At 39.0% G+C, this 21,752-nt stretch overlaps 1 protein-coding gene across 17 annotated transcripts; it reads left to right on the top strand.

The window, feature by feature from the left end:
• Positions 1-510: 510 nt before the first annotated feature.
• LOC133742939 (multiple C2 domain and transmembrane region protein 7-like) lies at positions 511-20,837 on the top strand. Of its 17 annotated transcripts, none has more exons than XM_062170660.1 (12): positions 511-614; positions 3,571-3,624; positions 3,929-3,982; positions 4,163-4,218; positions 5,203-5,256; positions 5,531-5,584; positions 5,805-6,565; positions 16,579-17,480; positions 18,277-19,702; positions 19,906-19,939; positions 20,033-20,132; positions 20,448-20,837. In XM_062170660.1, the coding sequence occupies exons 9-11, from the start codon at positions 18,320-18,322 to the stop codon at positions 20,089-20,091; spliced, it is 1,476 nt and encodes a 491-aa protein (XP_062026644.1). In that variant the 5' UTR covers positions 511-614; positions 3,571-3,624; positions 3,929-3,982; positions 4,163-4,218; positions 5,203-5,256; positions 5,531-5,584; positions 5,805-6,565; positions 16,579-17,480; positions 18,277-18,319; the 3' UTR covers positions 20,092-20,132; positions 20,448-20,837. The 17 variants fall into 17 exon arrangements, 16 of the variants coding, with proteins under 16 accessions (XP_062026644.1, XP_062026631.1, XP_062026645.1 ...); XM_062170647.1 differs by lacking the exon at positions 20,448-20,837 and adding an exon at positions 17,782-17,851 and having other exon boundaries at positions 18,277-19,799; positions 20,033-20,138; XR_009862835.1 differs by having other exon boundaries at positions 18,277-19,799; positions 19,906-20,132.
• The last annotated feature ends 915 nt before the right edge of the window (positions 20,838-21,752 follow it).

Below are 21,752 nucleotides of genomic sequence, written 5' to 3'. Positions count from 1 at the left end.
AAAACATCAATTAATATACTAGAATATACTAATCATATTAAATAGTAGCCTTAATATAGTCAAATAAAAGGATATTTCATGATTTTTGAGATTAAGGATATTTTAGGTACTTTGGGTTGTGTATTTAGTAAAATATTAGAATGAGAAATTAAATGAGTGGTGTATTAAGTATGGAGTGTATATTAAGTAATTAGGAGTGTGTATTTAAAACTTCTCTCTATATATTAGAAGAAAAAAAATTGAATCACGCCTATGTTCTTTTCTACGTCTCTTCTTCTAAACGTACCATTGATTAACATTATAGGATGAGTAACAGTTGTTTAACATAATAGCAAACCATTGTGCTTTAATTCCAATTATTCTATATATAAAGGGTGAGTTTACTGTTACACTGTTCATTAGAGTTGGAAAAGGCGTGTTTGTCCTCACTGTTCGAGGAGAATATCAAGGTGGTGGAAAAGTCGACTTCGTCCTTGCTTTTGTTAGTGTTGGATAGGTATCACGATCGGGTCTGGAATTGAGTGGTTTACATCAACATCAGAAAAAAGCGAAAGAAGAGAGAGGAAAGAAGAGAGGAAAGGAGAAGATCTCGGTGACAATATATCGGTTGCAAGGTATTGGATTTGTGGCTTGAATCGTTCTGTGTTTTTTGTGATTTCGAAATAGATCTCATGTAAGAGGCTTTTGATTGTGAATTGATCTGTTTTTTTATTTTTATCATCTGTTGAATATTTGGGCTTTCTATTCTGATGTTGTTTATGTAATACCCCGGAAAATCCAAATTAAATTCCGTGGATTTTTAGAAATGATTTCACGATAGTAGGAGCGAGTACGAAGCTTGGAGAAGTTGTGGAATTAGTTCGAACGATTTTATTTCGAAATCGTACGTATTTAGGAGCGTCTCAAAAATTGACTTTTTATACGTATGGAATTTCGGAAAACTTCCTTCATGAAAGTCGTAGAGCTCGTCGATACGAACTCGTGCATATGTAGAACGCGAAAATCGGAGTTCGTGTGAATATTTATGGATTTTTGAAGATATTTCCATTTTGGTATAAATATATTTCTATTTTCGGAAATTGCAAGGAAGGACAGAAAATTTGGAAAACCAAAACCTGAACCCTCAGTTTTCTCTCTTCCTGCCCGAGCCCCCACGCAGCCACCACCTTCGCCGGCCGATTTCTTCACCTTCCGGCCACCATAGGTCGATTTCTTCAGTGGGTTTTGTTCACCACACTCCCTCCTACACGTCTGTGGAAGCCATATAGCACGGGAAGCACAGTGAAGGCTGCTACAAGTCCGGGAAGTTGCGCCACCGAGCTGAAATTACCTCCAGTCGCCGGCCTTCATTCTCCCAGCTCCGGCCACCTTAGCTCGTGATTATTGAGGGCTTTTCTAGCCCAGAAGACGTAGATGCTGTCCTCAAAACGGCTTGCAATGATTCGATCTGTGGAGATCGAATTTTGGAACTTTTGAAACTAGGGTTCATCCGATCTGAAAATGTTGTGAGGTAAAATTCGACTCTTTTGGCTTATAATCTGACTTTGGTGTAGTTATGAAAAGTGAAATTGGAGTTGAGTTGAAGGACTTTGATGTTGGGAGTTTTGTCTAATTTTGACTTTGGATGGGTGGCGGTGCCGCCACTGTGATGGTGGTTTCCGGCGACCTCCGGCCACCCCAAGGACAGTTTCTGTCCATTTTTGTGTTCTACGTGTCGATACGATCGTTTGCATATATAATTCATAATTTTTGGATATCGTATGATGAAGTTATGAATTTTTAAGTTTCGATCGATTTCAATCGTTAGATTTGTGATATGTGAAGTTAGGACCGTCAGATGGACTTGTAGTTTTGATACGATGATCTTATGACTGTCCCAGTGGCTTTGTGTGGTCATGGGCGAAGATCCGACCGTTGGATCTTCGTATAAATGCAAAACGGTGATTAGGGAGGCGATTCGTGAGAATCCGTCCGTCGGATTTTTGTATAAATTTGTGAAGATGTTAGTAAGGACAATTCAGGAAGATCCGACCGTCGGATCTTCGTGATGATTTTTGGAGGGTGATCCTAAAGGCGATCCGTGAGGATCCGACCGTTGGATCATCATTTAATTTCGATCCGACCGTTGGATTGTCGTTTGAGTATGTTTTTGAGTTATTGGCTAAAATAAGGTCATGTGTGATTAGGTGATTGACGGTCTCCCTTGGGTGAAAGATTTCGGTGTGTATTGTGTTGAATTGAAGACGCAGCGGGAATATCGAGGTGAGTAAACCTCACGTGGTTCATATTACGAACCCAATACAATTAATTGCTTATTTTGTTGCAATCATATGAACTATTGTTGGTATTACTAGACATTCCTGTGTGAATGTCTGTATATATATTATTACGTGAAATAATATGTATTGTTGGAGTTGTGTTGAGTTTATTGTTGAGAAACAATATATTGTGAGAGGTATTGAGTTTATTGTTGAGAAACAATATATTGTGAGAGGTGTTGAGTTTTATTGTTGAGGAACAATAAATTGTTGTGATCTGTGGAGATCACTAGGTCACGAGGTGACCATGGCATCTATTAGTGAATCACGCTCTCGTACCGGGCTGGTGGTTATTAATAGTATTAAATCGTAATCACGTCTGTGGCCGGACGAGTGGTTACGTTCAGTTAGAGCTCTAGTCTGTCTGCCAAATGTGGAGTGACCTTATGAGTGAAATTGAGAGTAACTCATAAGTGTCAATATATATATGGTAACCTTATGAGGGAAATTGAGAGTAACTCATAAGGGTCTATATATATATATGAGTCTGTCTACCAAATGTTGGGAAATCTTATGAGCGAATTTGAGAGTAACTCATAAGTGTCTATATATATATATATATATGAGAGTGAGTGATCTTATGAGCTAAATTGAGAGTAACTCATAAGTGTCTATATATATATATGAGAGTGAGAAAGTAACGTGGGTTTGTGGTGGTCTTGTAATTTAATAAATCAACAGTTCTTTCTTGTTTACTCATACTAGCTGTCAAAAGCTTACCGGGTTTTGTGTTGTTGCAACTCCCGGTACACTATTCAAATTGTGTAGCGGGAAATCCTACAGGACAGGAGAACCAGGACGGTGATCGTGCGGTTAGAGTAATTGTTAGAGTTTTACAGCAATTGTAAGTTGTGAGGTGCGTTATGCTCATTTAGAGCTTTACAATATTGCTTGTGAGAGTGAATTGTAATAATGAACTCGAGGTTTCGAGATTTGGAGTTTGTGTACCGTGTGGTGAAGTTATATTGAGAAAAAAAAAATTCAGAATGTTTATTTGATTAAATGGTTTAATTCATGTTTCGGATTTGAATTTATCATTCAAAATTCGGGGCGTGACAGTTTACATGCTTGGTTGATTGAATATATATGCAAGAATTTTACAATCAGCTTGGTCAATTGTTTTCCTTCTAGAATAGTTGAAATCAGTGAGGTTCCAAAGCTTGAAGCTTTGATTTAGTTAGATTTTGGGGGTTGAGTTTTTTCGTTGGATTTTGGTTTTTGGGTTGATTTGTTGTCTGGTTGTTTTCCGCAGTTGTCAATATTGTTGGCTGGAATATCTACAGAAGAATAATAGAGATTCAAATCGGTAAGGTTCCAGAATTTGAAGCTTTGATTAACCAAATTTTCAATGTTTGTGATTCACATGACTGAAAAGTCTTCCTATTTGTCTGTTTTCTTAACCAAAACAAATTCAATTCAATTGTTTCTGTCCAGAGTGTTATTCTGTATCATAATCTTGGTTTATTTTTTTTTTACTTTTGAACAGCTGTGAAACTCGGATTGTATTGCTAATCTCAGAATTCAAAGTTGTACTTTTTGTGTGCTGCAATTTGTATTGAATTATTTGTTGTTCTTAGTTTTCAACTAATATCAATTTTTATCTTCTGCAGATTCTGTGGGTTCTACAGTTTCAGATCCGAGTAACTCACTGCAAGAACTTCAAGGTATGGTTTTTATCTTTCATAATTTGAAATCATTCATTAATTTGTATATGAATCTAATTGTGAATGATACGAATACAAATTTAATTTATTTCGTATACTATGATATGACAAATTATGCTTGAAACTATATGTAACAAAAGTATTAACATTGTTTCTGAGCATTTCTTTTTGTGGAAACAGATATTCATCAGGGAATTGCAACTTTAATCACTCTGTTGGAAGAAAAAAACAACCAGGTAATCACTCTCTACATACATCTATTTCATTATATACACTGATACACAAACACCCCTCTATCTGCTATGTGTACGTTTATGTTAATGTAATGATGTTTGCTTGCTTTTATACTTTAAGTTGATTTGTCATTTATTTCACCTTCATTGTTAAAACAAAGCTATGTGATTTCGTCTATGTTTCTAATCGTGTATCCACTTTTGTGGATAAGAATCTTAGTGTATATATTTATCTGTGTGTTTACATATATAAAAACTATGGAGTAATTGATAACTTATGTACAAATGATCAATGTTGTGTGATTGAGTGATCAAAATTGGGAATTCATTTGGTCAAATTGGTTTTTGGTTTTCTGTCAGAGTTTCAGCTGAAGTTACAATTTTTGGGAATGTCATATAATAGTTTAGGTTTCATAATGGAGTTACGAAGAATGGAATTCGGATTGAGCTCTCAGATATTTCTATCCTTTGTGTAAATAATTGTTTGTTTTTCCTTTCTATTATACATGTTTTCAAAAAATGGTGGCATGATGTTTTTGAATAGGTAGATTCTTCGGTTTAGATTGATCAAGTGTACCTTCTTTAGGAGTAGAAGCGTATACAGCTTAGGACTTAGTAATCTGAAGAGAATTTTGTTTTGGACTTGGGGAAAGGTTCAGAAAAGTCGAGATCAAGAGTTATGCAATTAATATTATCAATGCAGTTGACAATGATAGTTGGGATATAAGTCTAGAAAGCCCCATCTTGCATCTGAATATTGTGTTATTATGGGTTTTTGGTTTGATCTGTTCTTTGGTTGTATTCCGATTCAGTATGAATTTTGCTATGTGGGTTTTTTCTTTTCTATTGAATTTCTTAATAAATTTGCTTAACTACTACTGATATGCTAAATTCATAATGCTTCACCTTCTTGGTTTTCTCTCTCGCTTTTTTTTTTTCGGTTATATATGCTGTGTTTTTTTTTTTTGACCAACTGCTTTTGTGCAGGTTTAAAACAGAATAGCAACTAAAGTGTCAAAGCTGCAGAGTTTCAAATAAAAGGTGGAGCATTTTTTTAATATTTCTTTCTTGGATTGTGACAAGCTTTAACTTTATGATTATTCGGTTTTTACTTCTGCTTTATTTCATATTCCAATCCAGTCGCAACCCACAGTTTCTTTGTGAACGGTGAGGCATTCCACTGCAGAAAAAGACCCGTCTTTCTTTGTGAAAATTCATTTGGTTTGCATATTTATTTCGCGTTCCAGTGCAATTGCATTCCAGTCCAGTTGGAAACCAGAGTTTCTTTATTCCCTGACCAACTGCTTTTGTGCAGATTTAAAACAAAACAGCAGTTAAAGTGTCAAAGCTTTAGAGTTTAAAATCAAGGGTAAGCCATTTTGTTTTATATTTTTTTCTTGCGTCTTTTGGGCAAATCTCTAGAGTCTAAAATCAAGAGTGAAACATTTTGTTTTATATTTCTTTCTTGCTTTTTTTCTTTTGTTCGTGTTAGTACTTTAGAAAGAGAAACTAGACATTGGGATAACTTTTAGCGATATGATTTTGGGGTTAGCAGTATATGGTAGTTGATTTTCGTATTGTCTTTTCAGGTGACGTAATTGTTTGACAATATCTCACTATGTCAAAAAATGCTTCATACCATACCCCTCAGACGACAGAAGACGTTTTTTCTGTTGTCTGATTTTTTTGAACGTCTTCAGACAACAGATTTAACTATTTATGTCGTCTAAATGGTATCAAAATCAACACCAATTCAACTTTTTCAAGTTTGTTATAATTTAGAGAATTCAGACAACAGATTCTGTTGTTTGAGTAAAGGGAAAAGTTTATCGGGACAAATTTTTTTTTTTGTTGAACGTACTAAAACTTAATGTGAACTATTTGCAAAAAAAAAAAAAAAAATTTCAGATGCCTAGCCTATACCCGAGTTTTCTCAACACTTGGTCAAAAAAACATAAAGTTTCTTTCTCAACCCTAACCACACGACAGCCGACCTCCTCTTCATCACCCTCATCCTCCGCCTCCGCTCCCATCCTCCTTCTCCGGCTCTGACGCCGGAGCTCCGCGGAACTCCACACTCCCGATCCAGCTTCTCTCTCTCCTTGGAACTTCCAACCCGTCTCGGCGTGAGGCATCTCTGCCTCTCCGGTCTTTCAAGCCCCACCCAGCCCCCACTGCCGAGCTCCTTGCCCAGCAACCTGCAACTAGCAAACCCGTCTCCCGGTCTTCGGTCTCCAATCTCCACCTCCAGCCCTCCAGACTCCCTATCCAGCTTCTCTCCTTTCAACTCTGCAACTAGCAAACCCGTCTCCGGTCTCCGATCTCCGCCTCTAGCCCTCCAGCCCTCCAGGTATCTCTCTGTTAGGTTCCAGTGTCTCTGTAATACCCCGGAAAATCCAAATTAAATTCCGTGGATTTTTAGAAATGATTTCACGATAGTAGGAGCGAGTACGAAGCTTGGAGAAGTTGTGGAATTAGTTCGAACGATTTTATTTTCGAAAACGAACGTTTTTAGGGGGTCAACAAAGTTGACTTTTTATACGTTCAAAATTTGGGAAAACTTCCTTCATGAAAGTTGTTGAGCTCGTCGATACGAGTTCGTGGACATGTGGAACGCAATATTTGGAGTTCTTATGAATAAGTTATGAATTTTTGAAAATTGGGAATTTTCTATAAATAGGAAATTTCTGATTTTTATTTTCATTTAAGGACGAAAAAATATTCTTTTTGCGGAAAAGCCCCCAGAACCTCCGTTCTCTCTCTTCCTTCGACCTTCAGAACCCTCGGGTTCCGACCGACCCGACCCGGCCAAACGATGGTCCTCCAGCCTCCTCTGGCCCCGGACCCGGCCTTCCCCGAGCTCGCCGTCGCACGCACAGCCTCCCTCTGGTGTCGCCTTGCTCCGCCGCTGCTCCAAAAACTGGATCGAAGCCACCCAGAAGCAACATTCGGACCCGGCCGGAAAACCATTTTTCCGGCGTTGCATGGGCCGATCGTCCCCATTTTCGTGATCTCCTCCTCCCCCTGATCATCCCCATATAGGCCTTGCTTGACGATTTGGAGTGTGGAGTGAAAGATCACGAGTTGAAGATTTCGACGTCCCTGATTCAATCTGGAATCTGATCAGACGCACGAGATTAATCCAACTTCAACGCTTGATCTAGGACGATCTAGGCCGAACCAGGCTTAGCTCCAGGTATGAAAGTCGACCACCCTTTCATTTTGAACCAGTTTGTAGTTGGTCACTTTGCCATCTGAGGTGGTTGACCGGCGTTGACCGCCGCGTTGACCGCCCACTGACCACCGCTTGTGGCGGCGCATCAGACCATATTTCGAGTTTTCATTATCTAGGTGATGATCTATGCATCCATACGAGCGTTTTGATATATAACATGGTCATGTTAGAAAAAGTTGATAAATAGTGGATTTTCGTTTTGACGTTACTATTTAACGTTTTTACGTTTATCTTCGGTTTACGATCTGTGAAGATCTGACCATCGGTTTTGCTTCAATTTTGGATATGTTGATCGTATGACTGTCCCGGTGACTTTGTGAGGTCACGGGCGAAGATCCGACCGTTGGATCTTCGTATAATTGAGAAATAGTGATTCGGAAGGCGATTCGTGAGAATCTGACCGTCGGATTTTCATATAATTTTATGGAGATGTTTGTTAGAGTGATTCAAGAAGATCGGAGTCTTCGTGATAATTTTGGAGGATGATCCTGAAGGCGATCCGTGAGGATCCGACCGTTGGATCATCATTAAATTCAGATCCGACCGTTGGATCATCGTATGATTTCGATCTGACCGTTGGATCATCATTAAAATTAGAATCCGACCGTGGGTTTCCGTATATGTGTGCTTTTGAGTTGTTGGCTAAGTTAAGATCATTATTGGATTAGGTGATCGATGGATTTATTTGGCGGACGATTCGTGAGATTGTTAATGGAGCTGTTAAGAAGACGCAGCTGGATTAGAGGTGAGTAAACCTCACGTGGTTCATATTACGAACCCAATATATTTAATTGCTTTATTTTGCAATCATATGAACTATTGTTGGTGTATTAGACATTCCTGTGTGAATGTCTGTATATATATTATTACGTGAAATAATATGTATTGTTGGAGTTGTGTTGAGTTTATTGTTGAGAAACAATATATTGTGAGAGGTATTGAGTTTATTGTTGAGAAACAATATATTGTGAGAGGTGTTGAGTTTTATTGTTGAGAAACAATAAATTGTTGTGATCTGTGGAGATCACTAGGTCACGAGGTGACCATGGCATCTATTAGTGAATCACGCTCTCGTACCGGGCTGGTGGTTATTAATAGTATTAAATCGTAATCACGTCTGTGGCCGGACGAGTGGTTACGTTCAGTTAGAGCTCTAGTCTGTCTGCCAAATGTGGAGTGACCTTATGAGTGAAATTGAGAGTAACTCATAAGTGTCAATATATATATGGTAACCTTATGAGGGAAATTGAGAGTAACTCATAAGGGTCTATATATATATATGAGTCTGTCTACCAAATGTTGGGAAATCTTATGAGCGAATTTGAGAGTAACTCATAAGTGTCTATATATATATATGAGAGTGAGGGATCTTATGAGCTAAATTGAGAGTAACTCATAAGTGTCTACATATATATATGAGAGTGAGTGATCTTATGAGCTAAATTGAGAGTAACTCATAAGTGTCTATATATATATATGAGAGTGAGAAAGTAACGTGGGTTTGTGGTAGTCTTGAAATCTAATAAATCAACAGTTCTTTCTTGTTTACTCATACTGGCTGTAAAAAGCTTACCGGGTTTTGTGTTGTTGCAACTCCCGGTACACTATTCAAATTGTGTAGTGGGTAATCCTACAGGACAGGAGAACCAGGACGGTGATCGTGCGGTTAGAGCAATTGTTAGAGTTTTACAACAATTGTAAGTTGTGAGGTGTGTTATGCTCATTTGAGCTTTATAATATATTGTGAGAGTGAATTGTAATAATGAACTCGAAGTTTCGAGATTTGTTTTTTTTTAATTGTAATTATTCAGGTTTCGGATTTGAATTTATCATTCAAAATCCGGGGCGTGACAGTTTGGTATCAGAGCGTAAGGTGCATATTTGGTGATGTGTCAATACCTTCCGAGTGATGGCCCGTCTGCAGCGGATCCCCATCGTGTGCTCTTTGGTATTGGCTAAGTCATTGGGTATGCGTGAGTGTTGGGAGTTGTTTAGGCCGCTAGGTCGTTTAGGGAACGTGAATACATTCCCTATAGTATTGACTTGGTTAATATGAATTTGTATTTGACTTATACTGTGTTTTAAGTGTTATACATGTATTAGCCAAGCATACTATACTCCTTAGGTGATGGAGATTCGAAGGGGTTGTACTTAGAACCTTACAGTTGTCTTGTAGGTTCGTATTGGAATAAGTTCAGTGGCCGCGAGTTACAATCCTTGAGGAATAGGAACCTCTTGATTCAACTCTGTTAAGTCAACGAGGATTGTTGTATGGAAGTGAGGTTCTTTTGGATGTTGAAGTGTTTGGTTGAAGGCATGATGTGGACCTATGCACGTACCTAGTGTGGATACGAGTATTAATGGATAGAAAGTTGCCTTCTTAAGTTGGACGTACATATGTTTTTGGATGAGATGTACATGTCAAATAATAGATATCTTGTTTTGTAATGAGATGTCCTTGTGGAGTTTGTTAGTAGGGTTGAGGTTAGGGAAGAAATTATTGCGGTTACTTCTTCCTTGTGCTTGTAAGTTGTTAAGCAGGGTTTAAGGTGTGAGACAAGAATTTTATTTTGTGCTCGATGGTTAGAGAGGAGAGACCATTGTTTTGGGTTGTCGTTGAGTACTATAATTCCTTCAGAATCAGGATTGTTGGTAGAATTGGAATTAGTAGTAGTTTTGGTGATTCTGAATTTGAATTGAGTTCGCGAGATGTGTCTTATATACGTGGTTGATGTTACTTGCATCATTTTGGAACGATACGTTACGATTCACAAGGAAAACTGGATTTGAAATTTATTCATTTGAACACCATGGGTTGATGACCTGACCGTGACTTGTGAATATAGTTTTGTTCAAGTGAATGAAATTGAATTTTGTGGCCTTTGTGTGGTGAACTAGTTTTCTTAAGTTTTGGATCGTAGTATAGAGATGGGCTGCAGTGAATTTGAAGTTGTTGTGTGTTTTAAGTTTAAGTAGGCGGGACACTTAAAGTTTTGCAATGGAGTTGATTTTGGTGTAATTAATTGGGAGAGTTAGAATCAGTTCTTGTGAATGATGTTGGATGAGAGTGTGTGCCTTTGGTGATTGATTTTAGGTGTTATAGTTAAACGCAATTTCGGATATTGATTTTAGTGATTTTGTTAGGTATCCATAGTGGTTCAAGTGAATTACTATGTGATATGGAGTTTGATTTGATTTCTGAATCGCTAAATGTTAGGGATTGAATTGTGGTGAGTTTTTGTTGAAACAATTGATAGATGGAATTATCGAGATTCTATAAGAGTTGTAAGAGTAACTCTAAAAACGTGGGTTTTTCCTAGCTAACTCAGGATGTGTTTAGCTTTATAAATCCCTAATCCTATCGATGAAATTGTTGTGTTTGGTTTGACTCAGAGGATACTAGCTAGACCTCAATGCGACTTAATTGATTGTTGGATTCTTTTTGAGTGATTGTTTTTATTGCATCATTATGAAAGATGTGTGCAGTAGAGTTGTTTATGGTTTTGAAAACAGTATTGGGTGACCAAGGTTCGATCCTTGGTGTTGTTGTTGGTTAAACAAACAGGAAAGAAAACATGCACACCATCTTATTGAGTTTATATTACAAAAAAAAAAAAAAAAAAAAAAAAAAAGCGAGGACTATGCTATACTAAGCCTAGTCAGCAGCTCCGGATGGGTTGAGGCTGAGCTCAAGAGAAACGTTTGAGCCACTGTGGTAACCGCCTGAGCCACCAGAATAGTAACCAAAAGCGCTACCTTCCTCGGAAGTAGCCTTCAGGTTACCAAAGACGTCCTCGCCGTGCACGGGGAACAGAGGAAGAGTTTGAACCTCCTGGTGATCTCCTCCTCGTTGTTGCAGGGATGTTTGTCCTCCTGTTGTGCCAAAAGAGTTGTACTAGTATTAGTGTTGAAGTGTGAGGAAGAATATGAAACAGAATTTAAATCAAGAAATCCTTCATTACCAGTAGAATAGGTGGAACCAAAGTTGAGATCAATGGATCTACCATCATCAGTAGAACTAGTGGACCCAAAATTGATGTCAATGGATCCACCAGCTGGCCCAAAATTGATGTCGATGGATCCACCAGCACCAGTAGAACCAGTGGACCCAAAATTGAGATCAATGGATCTACCAGTACCAAGAGAACTAGTTCTCATGGGCACTGGAGCAGCCTGATTACACCTATTCATCTGCTTCTCTCGAGCCCTGACGTTCTGGAACCAAAAGTAAATGTTCTTACCCTCAACATACCCATACTGGTTCAGCTGGAGACAGATCTCGTGAATCTGCTCTGTAGTTGGGCACTTAAATCCCTTGACATAGTAAAGATCCTTGAGGATTCTTATTTGTTCTGGAGTAGGAATCCACCTGGTACGGCTTCGCCAGAAATCCATGTTGGCACTACTTCCAGCTGCTTGGGTGTTTCCTCCCTCCTCTGTTGGTTGCTGTTGTTGTGGTTCCATTTGTTGCGGGGTTTGGAGCTCCATTAGTTGCAGAGTTCGTGGCTCTTGGGTCATGGGGTGAGAGGATGTGGAAATCGAGGAATACATGGTTTAGTGTTTGAGGGAGATTTTGTTAGAAGGATTGGAGTTGTTGAACTGGTGATTGGAGATCTGAGATTCTCAGAGGAAAGATGAGATCGAATCTTCAAATGGAAGAAAAGATCTGAGAAAGAAGGATTGAAGATTTGGAGGAAAATATTGAAGATCTGAAAGTTCAGAGGAAAGATGGGATTGAATCAACTAGATGGGAGAGAAGATCAGAAGAGAAGGATTGAAATTGATGAAGAAAGGATTTGAGAAGAGAAAGGCTGAAGAGTTGAGAGAGAAAGACTTGAGCTCGGAAGAAAATTTCTTTCTTTTGGAGTGAACAGTTTTTCTCCAGAATGCACCTATTTATAGAGCGAGGTGAGCAGATCTCCACCGTTGGATGAACGATTCCTGTGATTCATTCTACGCGTTGGATTAAAGTCGCCCCGAAACCCGGAAAAGCTGTTGGCGCGTGTTGAGCGTGTAAGGGGACAGGCCGAACCTCGAGACGCTGTGGCAGACAGCTTTAGCCGAAAGTGATTTGCTTTCCGTAAATCACGGAAGAGACGTGTCGTGGCACGTGGAGTGTACCGACAGTTTGTTGTTATTCTATCGCTTATGATAGAATAAATAAAAGAAGTTGCATGGATAGTAACGAGAGCAGCTGGTGCTCTAGTGGTTGAAGAGCAAGGCTCATGTACAAGAGGTCAGAGGTTCGAACCTTGCCTCTCGTTTATTTTTATTATGTTCGCTTATGACATAATAAGTAAAACATTTGTACACATTATATTAAGCACAGCTTGTGCTCCAGTGGTTGGTGGGCAAAGCCCTTGTGCAGCAGGTTAAGGTTTCGAACCTTGCCTCCCCCGTTATTTTATTTATGTCGCTTATGACATAATAAATATAACACGTGAGCATATATTAATGAAGGCAGCTCTTGCTTCAGTGGTTGGGAGCAAAACCTTCGTGTTTGAGGTCGGGAGTTCGAACCTTACCTCTTACAAATATTTTTGGATCTCGTATATGCTTGATATACGACGTATATACGGTATGTACGGTATACATACGTATATACGGTCTGTACGGTATGCATACGAATATACAGTTGTACGGTATGCATACGTATATACGGTCTGTACGGTATGCATACGTATATACGGTATGTACAATTTCATACCGTAGCCGAGCTGGAAGTTGGTGGGCCGATTGGTAGGCCCAAATAGTAAGCCCAAATGGTAGGCCCAAATGGTAAGCCCAATTGTTCGGCCCGAATAGTAGGCCCAAATGTTAAACCCAAAGTGGTTTGGGCCGGTTCGAAATGTGGATGGTTCGGTTTCTTCCGCTCAATTGGCCAGCCTTAATGCTTAGCCCAAGGATTGAGCAAGCCCAAGTCATCATCACTGGGTCACATGTTTTATTGGCGTGCTTTGGAGAATGATTTGTTTTGAGTGATGCTAATTGAGTAGCGAAACGCTTTGTGGGAGTGTTTACTGTGCTTGTATGCCAGTACAGGGTGAAGATCTATGTGAGGATCTATGAGATAATCTCTGTGAAGATCTAAGTAATGATCTATGTGATGATCCATGTGATGATTTTGTGTAATTGATGTGGAGTGATGTTGAGCAGTTGTGTTGTGAGTTTACGTTTGTGATGAAAGGATTTAGTGGCCATAGGAATGTATTTTTATACAAGGGTTGAGGCTTTGTAGATTACTACAGCTTTGGGAAAGATGGATATTCGATGGTTAGGTCAACCTTAATCGAGAGGAATTGACTTACGCTCAAATTTCGGGACGAAATTTCTTTAAGGAGGGTAGACTGTAATACCCCGGAAAATCCAAATTAAATTCCGTGGATTTTTAGAAATGATTTCACGATAGTAGGAGCGAGTACGAAGCTTGGAGAAGTTGTGGAATTAGTTCGAACGATTTTATTTTCGAAAACGAACGTTTTTAGGGGGTCAACAAAGTTGACTTTTTATACGTTCAAAATTTGGGAAAACTTCCTTCATGAAAGTTGTTGAGCTCGTCGATACGAGTTCGTGGACATGTGGAACGCAATATTTGGAGTTCTTATGAATAAGTTATGAATTTTTGAAAATTGGGAATTTTCTATAAATAGGAAATTTCTGATTTTTATTTTCATTTAAGGACGAAAAAATATTCTTTTTGCGGAAAAGCCCCCAGAACCTCCGTTCTCTCTCTTCCTTCGACCTTCAGAACCCTCGGGTTCCGACCGACCCGACCCGGCCAAACGATGGTCCTCCAGCCTCCTCTGGCCCCGGACCCGGCCTTCCCCGAGCTCGCCGTCGCACGCACAGCCTCCCTCTGGTGTCGCCTTGCTCCGCCGCTGCTCCAAAAACTGGATCGAAGCCACCCAGAAGCAACATTCGGACCCGGCCGGAAAACCATTTTTCCGGCGTTGCATGGGCCGATCGTCCCCATTTTCGTGATCTCCTCCTCCCCCTGATCATCCCCATATAGGCCTTGCTTGACGATTTGGAGTGTGGAGTGAAAGATCACGAGTTGAAGATTTCGACGTCCCTGATTCAATCTGGAATCTGATCAGACGCACGAGATTAATCCAACTTCAACGCTTGATCTAGGACGATCTAGGCCGAACCAGGCTTAGCTCCAGGTATGAAAGTCGACCACCCTTTCATTTTGAACCAGTTTGTAGTTGGTCACTTTGCCATCTGAGGTGGTTGACCGGCGTTGACCGCCGCGTTGACCGCCCACTGACCACCGCTTGTGGCGGCGCATCAGACCATATTTCGAGTTTTCATTATCTAGGTGATGATCTATGCATCCATACGAGCGTTTTGATATATAACATGGTCATGTTAGAAAAAGTTGATAAATAGTGGATTTTCGTTTTGACGTTACTATTTAACGTTTTTACGTTTATCTTCGGTTTACGATCTGTGAAGATCTGACCATCGGTTTTGCTTCAATTTTGGATATGTTGATCGTATGACTGTCCCGGTGACTTTGTGAGGTCACGGGCGAAGATCCGACCGTTGGATCTTCGTATAATTGAGAAATAGTGATTCGGAAGGCGATTCGTGAGAATCTGACCGTCGGATTTTCATATAATTTTATGGAGATGTTTGTTAGAGTGATTCAAGAAGATCGGAGTCTTCGTGATAATTTTGGAGGATGATCCTGAAGGCGATCCGTGAGGATCCGACCGTTGGATCATCATTAAATTCAGATCCGACCGTTGGATCATCGTATGATTTCGATCTGACCGTTGGATCATCATTAAAATTAGAATCCGACCGTGGGTTTCCGTATATGTGTGCTTTTGAGTTGTTGGCTAAGTTAAGATCATTATTGGATTAGGTGATCGATGGATTTATTTGGCGGACGATTCGTGAGATTGTTAATGGAGCTGTTAAGAAGACGCAGCTGGATTAGAGGTGAGTAAACCTCACGTGGTTCATATTACGAACCCAATATATTTAATTGCTTTATTTTGCAATCATATGAACTATTGTTGGTGTATTAGACATTCCTGTGTGAATGTCTGTATATATATTATTACGTGAAATAATATGTATTGTTGGAGTTGTGTTGAGTTTATTGTTGAGAAACAATATATTGTGAGAGGTATTGAGTTTATTGTTGAGAAACAATATATTGTGAGAGGTGTTGAGTTTTATTGTTGAGAAACAATAAATTGTTGTGATCTGTGGAGATCACTAGGTCACGAGGTGACCATGGCATCTATTAGTGAATCACGCTCTCGTACCGGGCTGGTGGTTATTAATAGTATTAAATCGTAATCACGTCTGTGGCCGGACGAGTGGTTACGTTCAGTTAGAGCTCTAGTCTGTCTGCCAAATGTGGAGTGACCTTATGAGTGAAATTGAGAGTAACTCATAAGTGTCAATATATATATGGTAACCTTATGAGGGAAATTGAGAGTAACTCATAAGGGTCTATATATATATATGAGTCTGTCTACCAAATGTTGGGAAATCTTATGAGCGAATTTGAGAGTAACTCATAAGTGTCTATATATATATATGAGAGTGAGGGATCTTATGAGCTAAATTGAGAGTAACTCATAAGTGTCTACATATATATATGAGAGTGAGTGATCTTATGAGCTAAATTGAGAGTAACTCATAAGTGTCTATATATATATATGAGAGTGAGAAAGTAACGTGGGTTTGTGGTAGTCTTGAAATCTAATAAATCAACAGTTCTTTCTTGTTTACTCATACTGGCTGTAAAAAGCTTACCGGGTTTTGTGTTGTTGCAACTCCCGGTACACTATTCAAATTGTGTAGCGGGTAATCCTACAGGACAGGAGAACCAGGACGGTGATCGTGCGGTTAGAGCAATTGTTAGAGTTTTACAACAATTGTAAGTTGTGAGGTGTGTTATGCTCATTTGAGCTTTATAATATATTGTGAGAGTGAATTGTAATAATGAACTCGAAGTTTCGAGATTTGTTTTTTTTTAATTGTAATTATTCAGGTTTCGGATTTGAATTTATCATTCAAAATCCGGGGCGTGACAGTCTCCCTTCAATTCAGTGATTCAAAGTTTTGTTTTGTGCGTGGGTGTGAATTTGACTTAGGGATTTCAGGGAGGAAAGATTGAAAGAATTAGGGGCGATGGAGAAGGAGCTGGTGGAGGTGTTTGAGGAGGTGATGAAGGCGGCGGAACCCACGAAATCGTGTGACGGAGACGCCGAGGAAAGCAATTCCTTGAGCCTTGGCCCGGTTGGGGATTACATTGTTTATTTTCATTTCATGGATACTCTCGGCTTGAAGAGTAATTGCTTCTTTATAAGTCAGAAATGCTTACCTGCATTTTCAATTTTAGGCTCTTTAGTTGCAGATTTCACTGTTTTGTTTTTGTGTTGAAACTGAGGACTTAGACTGGTCTGATCAGGTTTTCATGTTCTTTTTCTTTGCTTTTTTGTTTTCCTACTCTAATTTTAGCTTTTGCAATCTGTTTGGTGAAGCATGCAAATCACTTTTTTTTTAAATTAAAATTATATTTTCAAGGCTGTATTATTGTACTGAACTGTCTGGAGCTCTGGATCACCAAACAGATCTCACAAAATCCAAGTTCCAAAGGCTAACTTTTGTATTTTGAAACTTTTAGGTGGTGTGAATATTCAGTGAAGAAGCTCATGTGTTCTAAGCGAGCTTTTAGGATCTCACTTTTTTATATTTAATTTGTGTTTAAGATCCTTGTACCGGGTGGTGTTATTGCACATGCTCTGTGCTACAAAGTTGGTGACTTATTTGCTTTCCCAGTCTAATCCTTACAATTTCTTCAAGGACTTTAATTGTAGTCTCACTCACTTTTAGTGCTTTTCAAGTTAATTCTGGCCAAAAAAGGAGTTTTGCAAGTCTTCTTCACTTCAAGTAATTAGAAGAAAAGCAGCACTCTAAGATGAGCAGAAGAAGTTAAAAGGAGATCTTCTACACTCTGTTAGGGGGTTAATTTTTTATTGCCGCAGATTCTGCTCTTGAAAAGGTGTGCTTTATCATTTAACTCTATGTTTTGGCCTTTCCTTTCTTCATTTTAGTTGGATCAACAGAAAGCAAAAAAAAAAAAAAAAATAGATGCATTGGGCGACACTGTTATTGATCGATCAATCACTATCTGGGTGTTAAAGGTTAAATTTTTCTGCTTATGGTTGTTGTTCAGTAATCCCAGTTGTTGTTGGTAGTTTCTCTCTCTGTTTTTTTGGGTTTGTGTGGTTCTTTACTTTCTTGACTCGGCTAACCTTCCATGCCATCATATGGATTAAGTTCAGGTGTTTCTTCTCTCGCAGATTTTAGCAGAAGTTGAATATTCAATTTGTTGATAACTTGAATGTTTAGATGTTGAAGGTGTTTAACACGGTAACCAGTACTCATTCAGATCCACCTTACATCACTTTCTCTCTTTCCCAGAATTATTGCTGATTTTTTAGACTCACAAGTAATGTCCTATCCTTTGCTTATGTAAAATTAAAACCATGCATTGGTAGACTGGAAAAATACCATGCAAAATTTAACACTTTCATCAGATGTTGTGTATGCTACTCTGAAATTTCTAGATGCATTACAGTATTAGTACAGTCCATCCTATTGTGATCTCTCTTCAAATTTCATTTTTTCACTTAAAAGCTAGGGTTACTACTTCGGTTAATTACCTGAATGTTTTGACATGACGTGCCCTGTTCTATCATTTTTTCAGCTTAAATTATTAATCTCTGTGCTACATTTCAGTGCTTGGAGTTATACATACATCAGTGTCTGATGTTAAATTTTTCCCTATTCTGCAGGTACCTTTAGTTATTTTCCATTTCATCAGTGTTATATGCTACTATGAACAACCTCAAGCTAGGGGTGGATGTGGTTAGTGCCCACAATCTTTTGCCTAAAGATGGGCAAGGTTCATCCAATGCATTTGTGGAGCTGTACTTCGATGGCCAGAGGTTCCGCAGCACTATAAAAGAAAAGGACCTCAGCCCTGTTTGGAACGAGAGCTTCTACTTCAACATCTCTGATCCTTCAAACCTCCACTATCTTAGTCTCGAGGCCTATGTCTACAACGATGTCAAAGCTACTCACTCCAGGTCCTTTCTTGGAAAGATCAGCCTCACTGGAAATTCATTTGTCCCCTATTCTGATGCTGTTGTCTTGCATTACCCTTTGGAAAAGCGTGGCATCTTCTCACGTGTAAGAGGAGAGCTCGGCTTGAAGGTTTATGTTACTGATGACCCAACAATTAAGTCCTCCATGCCATTGCCTGCTTCTGAATCCCTTACTGATCAGGATCCAGGCCTTGCACAGACCCAAGGAGTTTCGACTCCTGGCATGAGCTCATTTCGGAGTGAGAAATCTCAGGCAAGACACACCTTTCACCATCTGCCAAATCCAGGTCAACAGAGCCAACATCAGCATCATGCTTCTGCTGCACCAGATACTCATTATGTACCCAAGTATGAAGCTGATCAAATGAAATCTGAACCGCAGCCTGCAAAGCTGGTTCGCATGTACTCTGCTTCAGCATCACAACCTGTTGACTATGCACTTAAAGAGACTAGCCCTTACCTTGGAAGTGGGAGAGTTGTTGGTGGACGTGTTATTCACGGAGACAAGACTGCAAGCACCTATGATCTAGTTGAAAGGATGTACTTTCTCTATGTAAGGGTTGTTAAAGCTCGCGAGCTTCCTGCCATGGATGTTACTGGAAGTCTAGATCCTTTTGTTGAAGCTAGAATTGGAAACTACAAAGGGATTACAAAACACTATGAGAAGCAACAAAATCCAGTATGGAATCAAGTTTTCGCTTTTTCAAAGGACCGCATGCAAGCATCTGTGTTAGAAGTTGTGGTTAAAGACAAGGACCTTCTTAAAGATGACTTTGTGGGAATTGTGAGGTTCGACATCAATGAGGTTCCATTAAGAGTTCCACCTGACAGTCCTCTAGCTCCAGAGTGGTACCGACTTCAGGACAAAAAAGGTGAAAAGATTGAGGGGGAGTTGATGCTTGCAGTCTGGATTGGCACTCAAGCAGATGAGGCTTTTTCTGATGCATGGCACTCTGATCTTGCTACACCTGTTGATAGCTCACCAGCTGCATCCGCAGTGATTCGCTCAAAGGTGTATCATGCACCAAGGTTGTGGTATGTACGTGTGAATGTTATAGAGGCACAAGACCTGTTTGCATCAGAGAAGAATCGTTTCCCAGATGCATATGTCAAGGTACAGATTGGAAACCAGGTTATGAAGACAAGAACACTTCAGGCTCGGAATCTAAACCCACTTTGGAATGAAGACCTTTTATTTGTGGCCATCCAAAGTATAATACTTTCTGAATATTTGAATTGAAGATATGTGACTCTGTGTCTATTGGTTTTATGTTCCTTTGCAAGAGCTGTAACAATGCTCTTTCCTTTCTTTTGCAGGCATCTAATCTGTTGTATGTTGACCAGCCTATTGGTATGGGATTCAGTTATAGTTCTGACAGACGTGATATTTGCCACTCTGAAATTTGACAGATGGTGTGGTAACGACCTCTATGACTTCTTACAGGTGTGTCATTTAGCAAACTGATTCTAAGACTTGTGGTTATTTCGTCATGCGTTATATGAAAGAAATTGTGGAGGACAAGAACTTGGAGTTTGCTACCAAGGTAAGAATGATCAACTGCATATAGGCATATTTCAGTTACTGAAAGTTACTGAACCTTATTATGTCCAGTAAATTTGAGAAGCAAATGTAGCAAGTCCAGTATAGGCATAATAAGGTTGATTTACTGGACTTGCTGCAAGTAACTTTGAGAAGCAAATGCAACATAATAAGGTACCTGGACTTGCTGCAAGTAACTTTGAGAAGCAAATGCAACATGATAAGGTTCATATTATAGGCATATTTCAGGTTTGCTACCAAGTTATAATGGACTTGCTGCATTTGCATCATAATAACTTGCTGCATTTGCTTGTTTCAGTGGGAAAGGAAATCAAATCTTGCTTACACACAGAAGGATATTGATGTGGTTCGAGCTGAATTGTCAAATCATGTTATGAAGTTCTAACTTTGGTTCTGTTTAAGGTAGATGAGTAGCACCAGGAACTGCTTTTGTGCATTTATATATAACTGATGGAAAGTGTTGATGAACCTAAATTATGCATGCAGTTGCTTTGCCTAGCTACTCTTTCTTTACCTTATAGGTTTTTGACTTAGTGCAATATTAGGTAAATGATCGAGATCGATGAGATGGTTTTTTGGTTCTCTTGATCATTATGTAACTGTTGGCTAGGTTTAGAGTTGGAACTATGGATTGTATTTTGGATGATGTTGATGCAATTAATGAAACGTAGCCATCATTTTCAATGCAGATTTTAGTCCAATTTTATGGTTTTGATGATTGTAAATGACTGATGTTGAAATGGTTGAAAGGCAACAGATATATGCAGGTTTATGTTGTATCAAGAAAATAGAAACAACAGAAACAAATGATCATCTGTTGTTTCTATCAAGTTCAAACAACAGAAAAGTAGAGTTCAAATAGCTCTCAGACAACAGAAGTAGGTGTTGATATGTTGTTTCTATCACGTTCAAACAACAGAAAAGTAGAGGTCAAATAGCTCTCAGACAACAGAAGTAGGTGTTGATATGTTGTTTCTACCAACTTCAAACAACAGAACATAACTAAAACAATGGTTGAAAGTGCAAACAAACAACAGAAAAATGAGATTGAATACTACTTCGAACAACAGAAATTTGAGTAAGACTATACTCTAAGTGACATTCAAACAACATAAAACAACTAAAACTGTAGTTGGAAACCAAATCTAACCACAAGAATCAAAATTATCTGTAGTCCAAACAAATCTCAAACAACATAACTCATGGTATAAATGTTGTTGTGTACGAAATCAGTCAACATATAACTGTCATTGTTCTTCAAATCAGACGACAGAAGCATCAACTAAGCTTAATATTGGTTCAATCAAACGACAGAAACATCAAAAACTCCGTCATCTTACATTAACTACATCGACAGTTATTTTTTGAATCCGTTGATGAAGTGAATTTCCAACAACATTAATATGTAGTGGTATGGTGTTTCAGACGACAGATAGACTCCGATTCTTCAATATTAGGTACTTCAGACGACAGAACTTAAACTGAATCTGTCGTCTGAGTAGCTTATAAACGACGGAGAATATCTGTCGTCTGAATGACTTAGAGACGGCAGCCACTTAGACAACAGATTTTTACTTCATCAGACGACAGATATGGTCTGTCG

This window comes from Rosa rugosa, chromosome 4, assembly GCF_958449725.1.
Source record: "Rosa rugosa chromosome 4, drRosRugo1.1, whole genome shotgun sequence".
Classification (NCBI taxonomy): domain Eukaryota; kingdom Viridiplantae; phylum Streptophyta; class Magnoliopsida; order Rosales; family Rosaceae; genus Rosa; species Rosa rugosa.
Note: the sequence above shows the minus strand (reverse complement) of the source record. Positions and strands in the feature narration are given on the sequence as shown.

Bases quoted from the DNA above. Each gene is read 5' to 3' on its own strand.
- LOC133742939 (XM_062170651.1), top strand. From the start codon at position 18,320: ATGAACAACCTCAAGCTAGGGGTGGATGTGGTTAGTGCCCACAATCTT.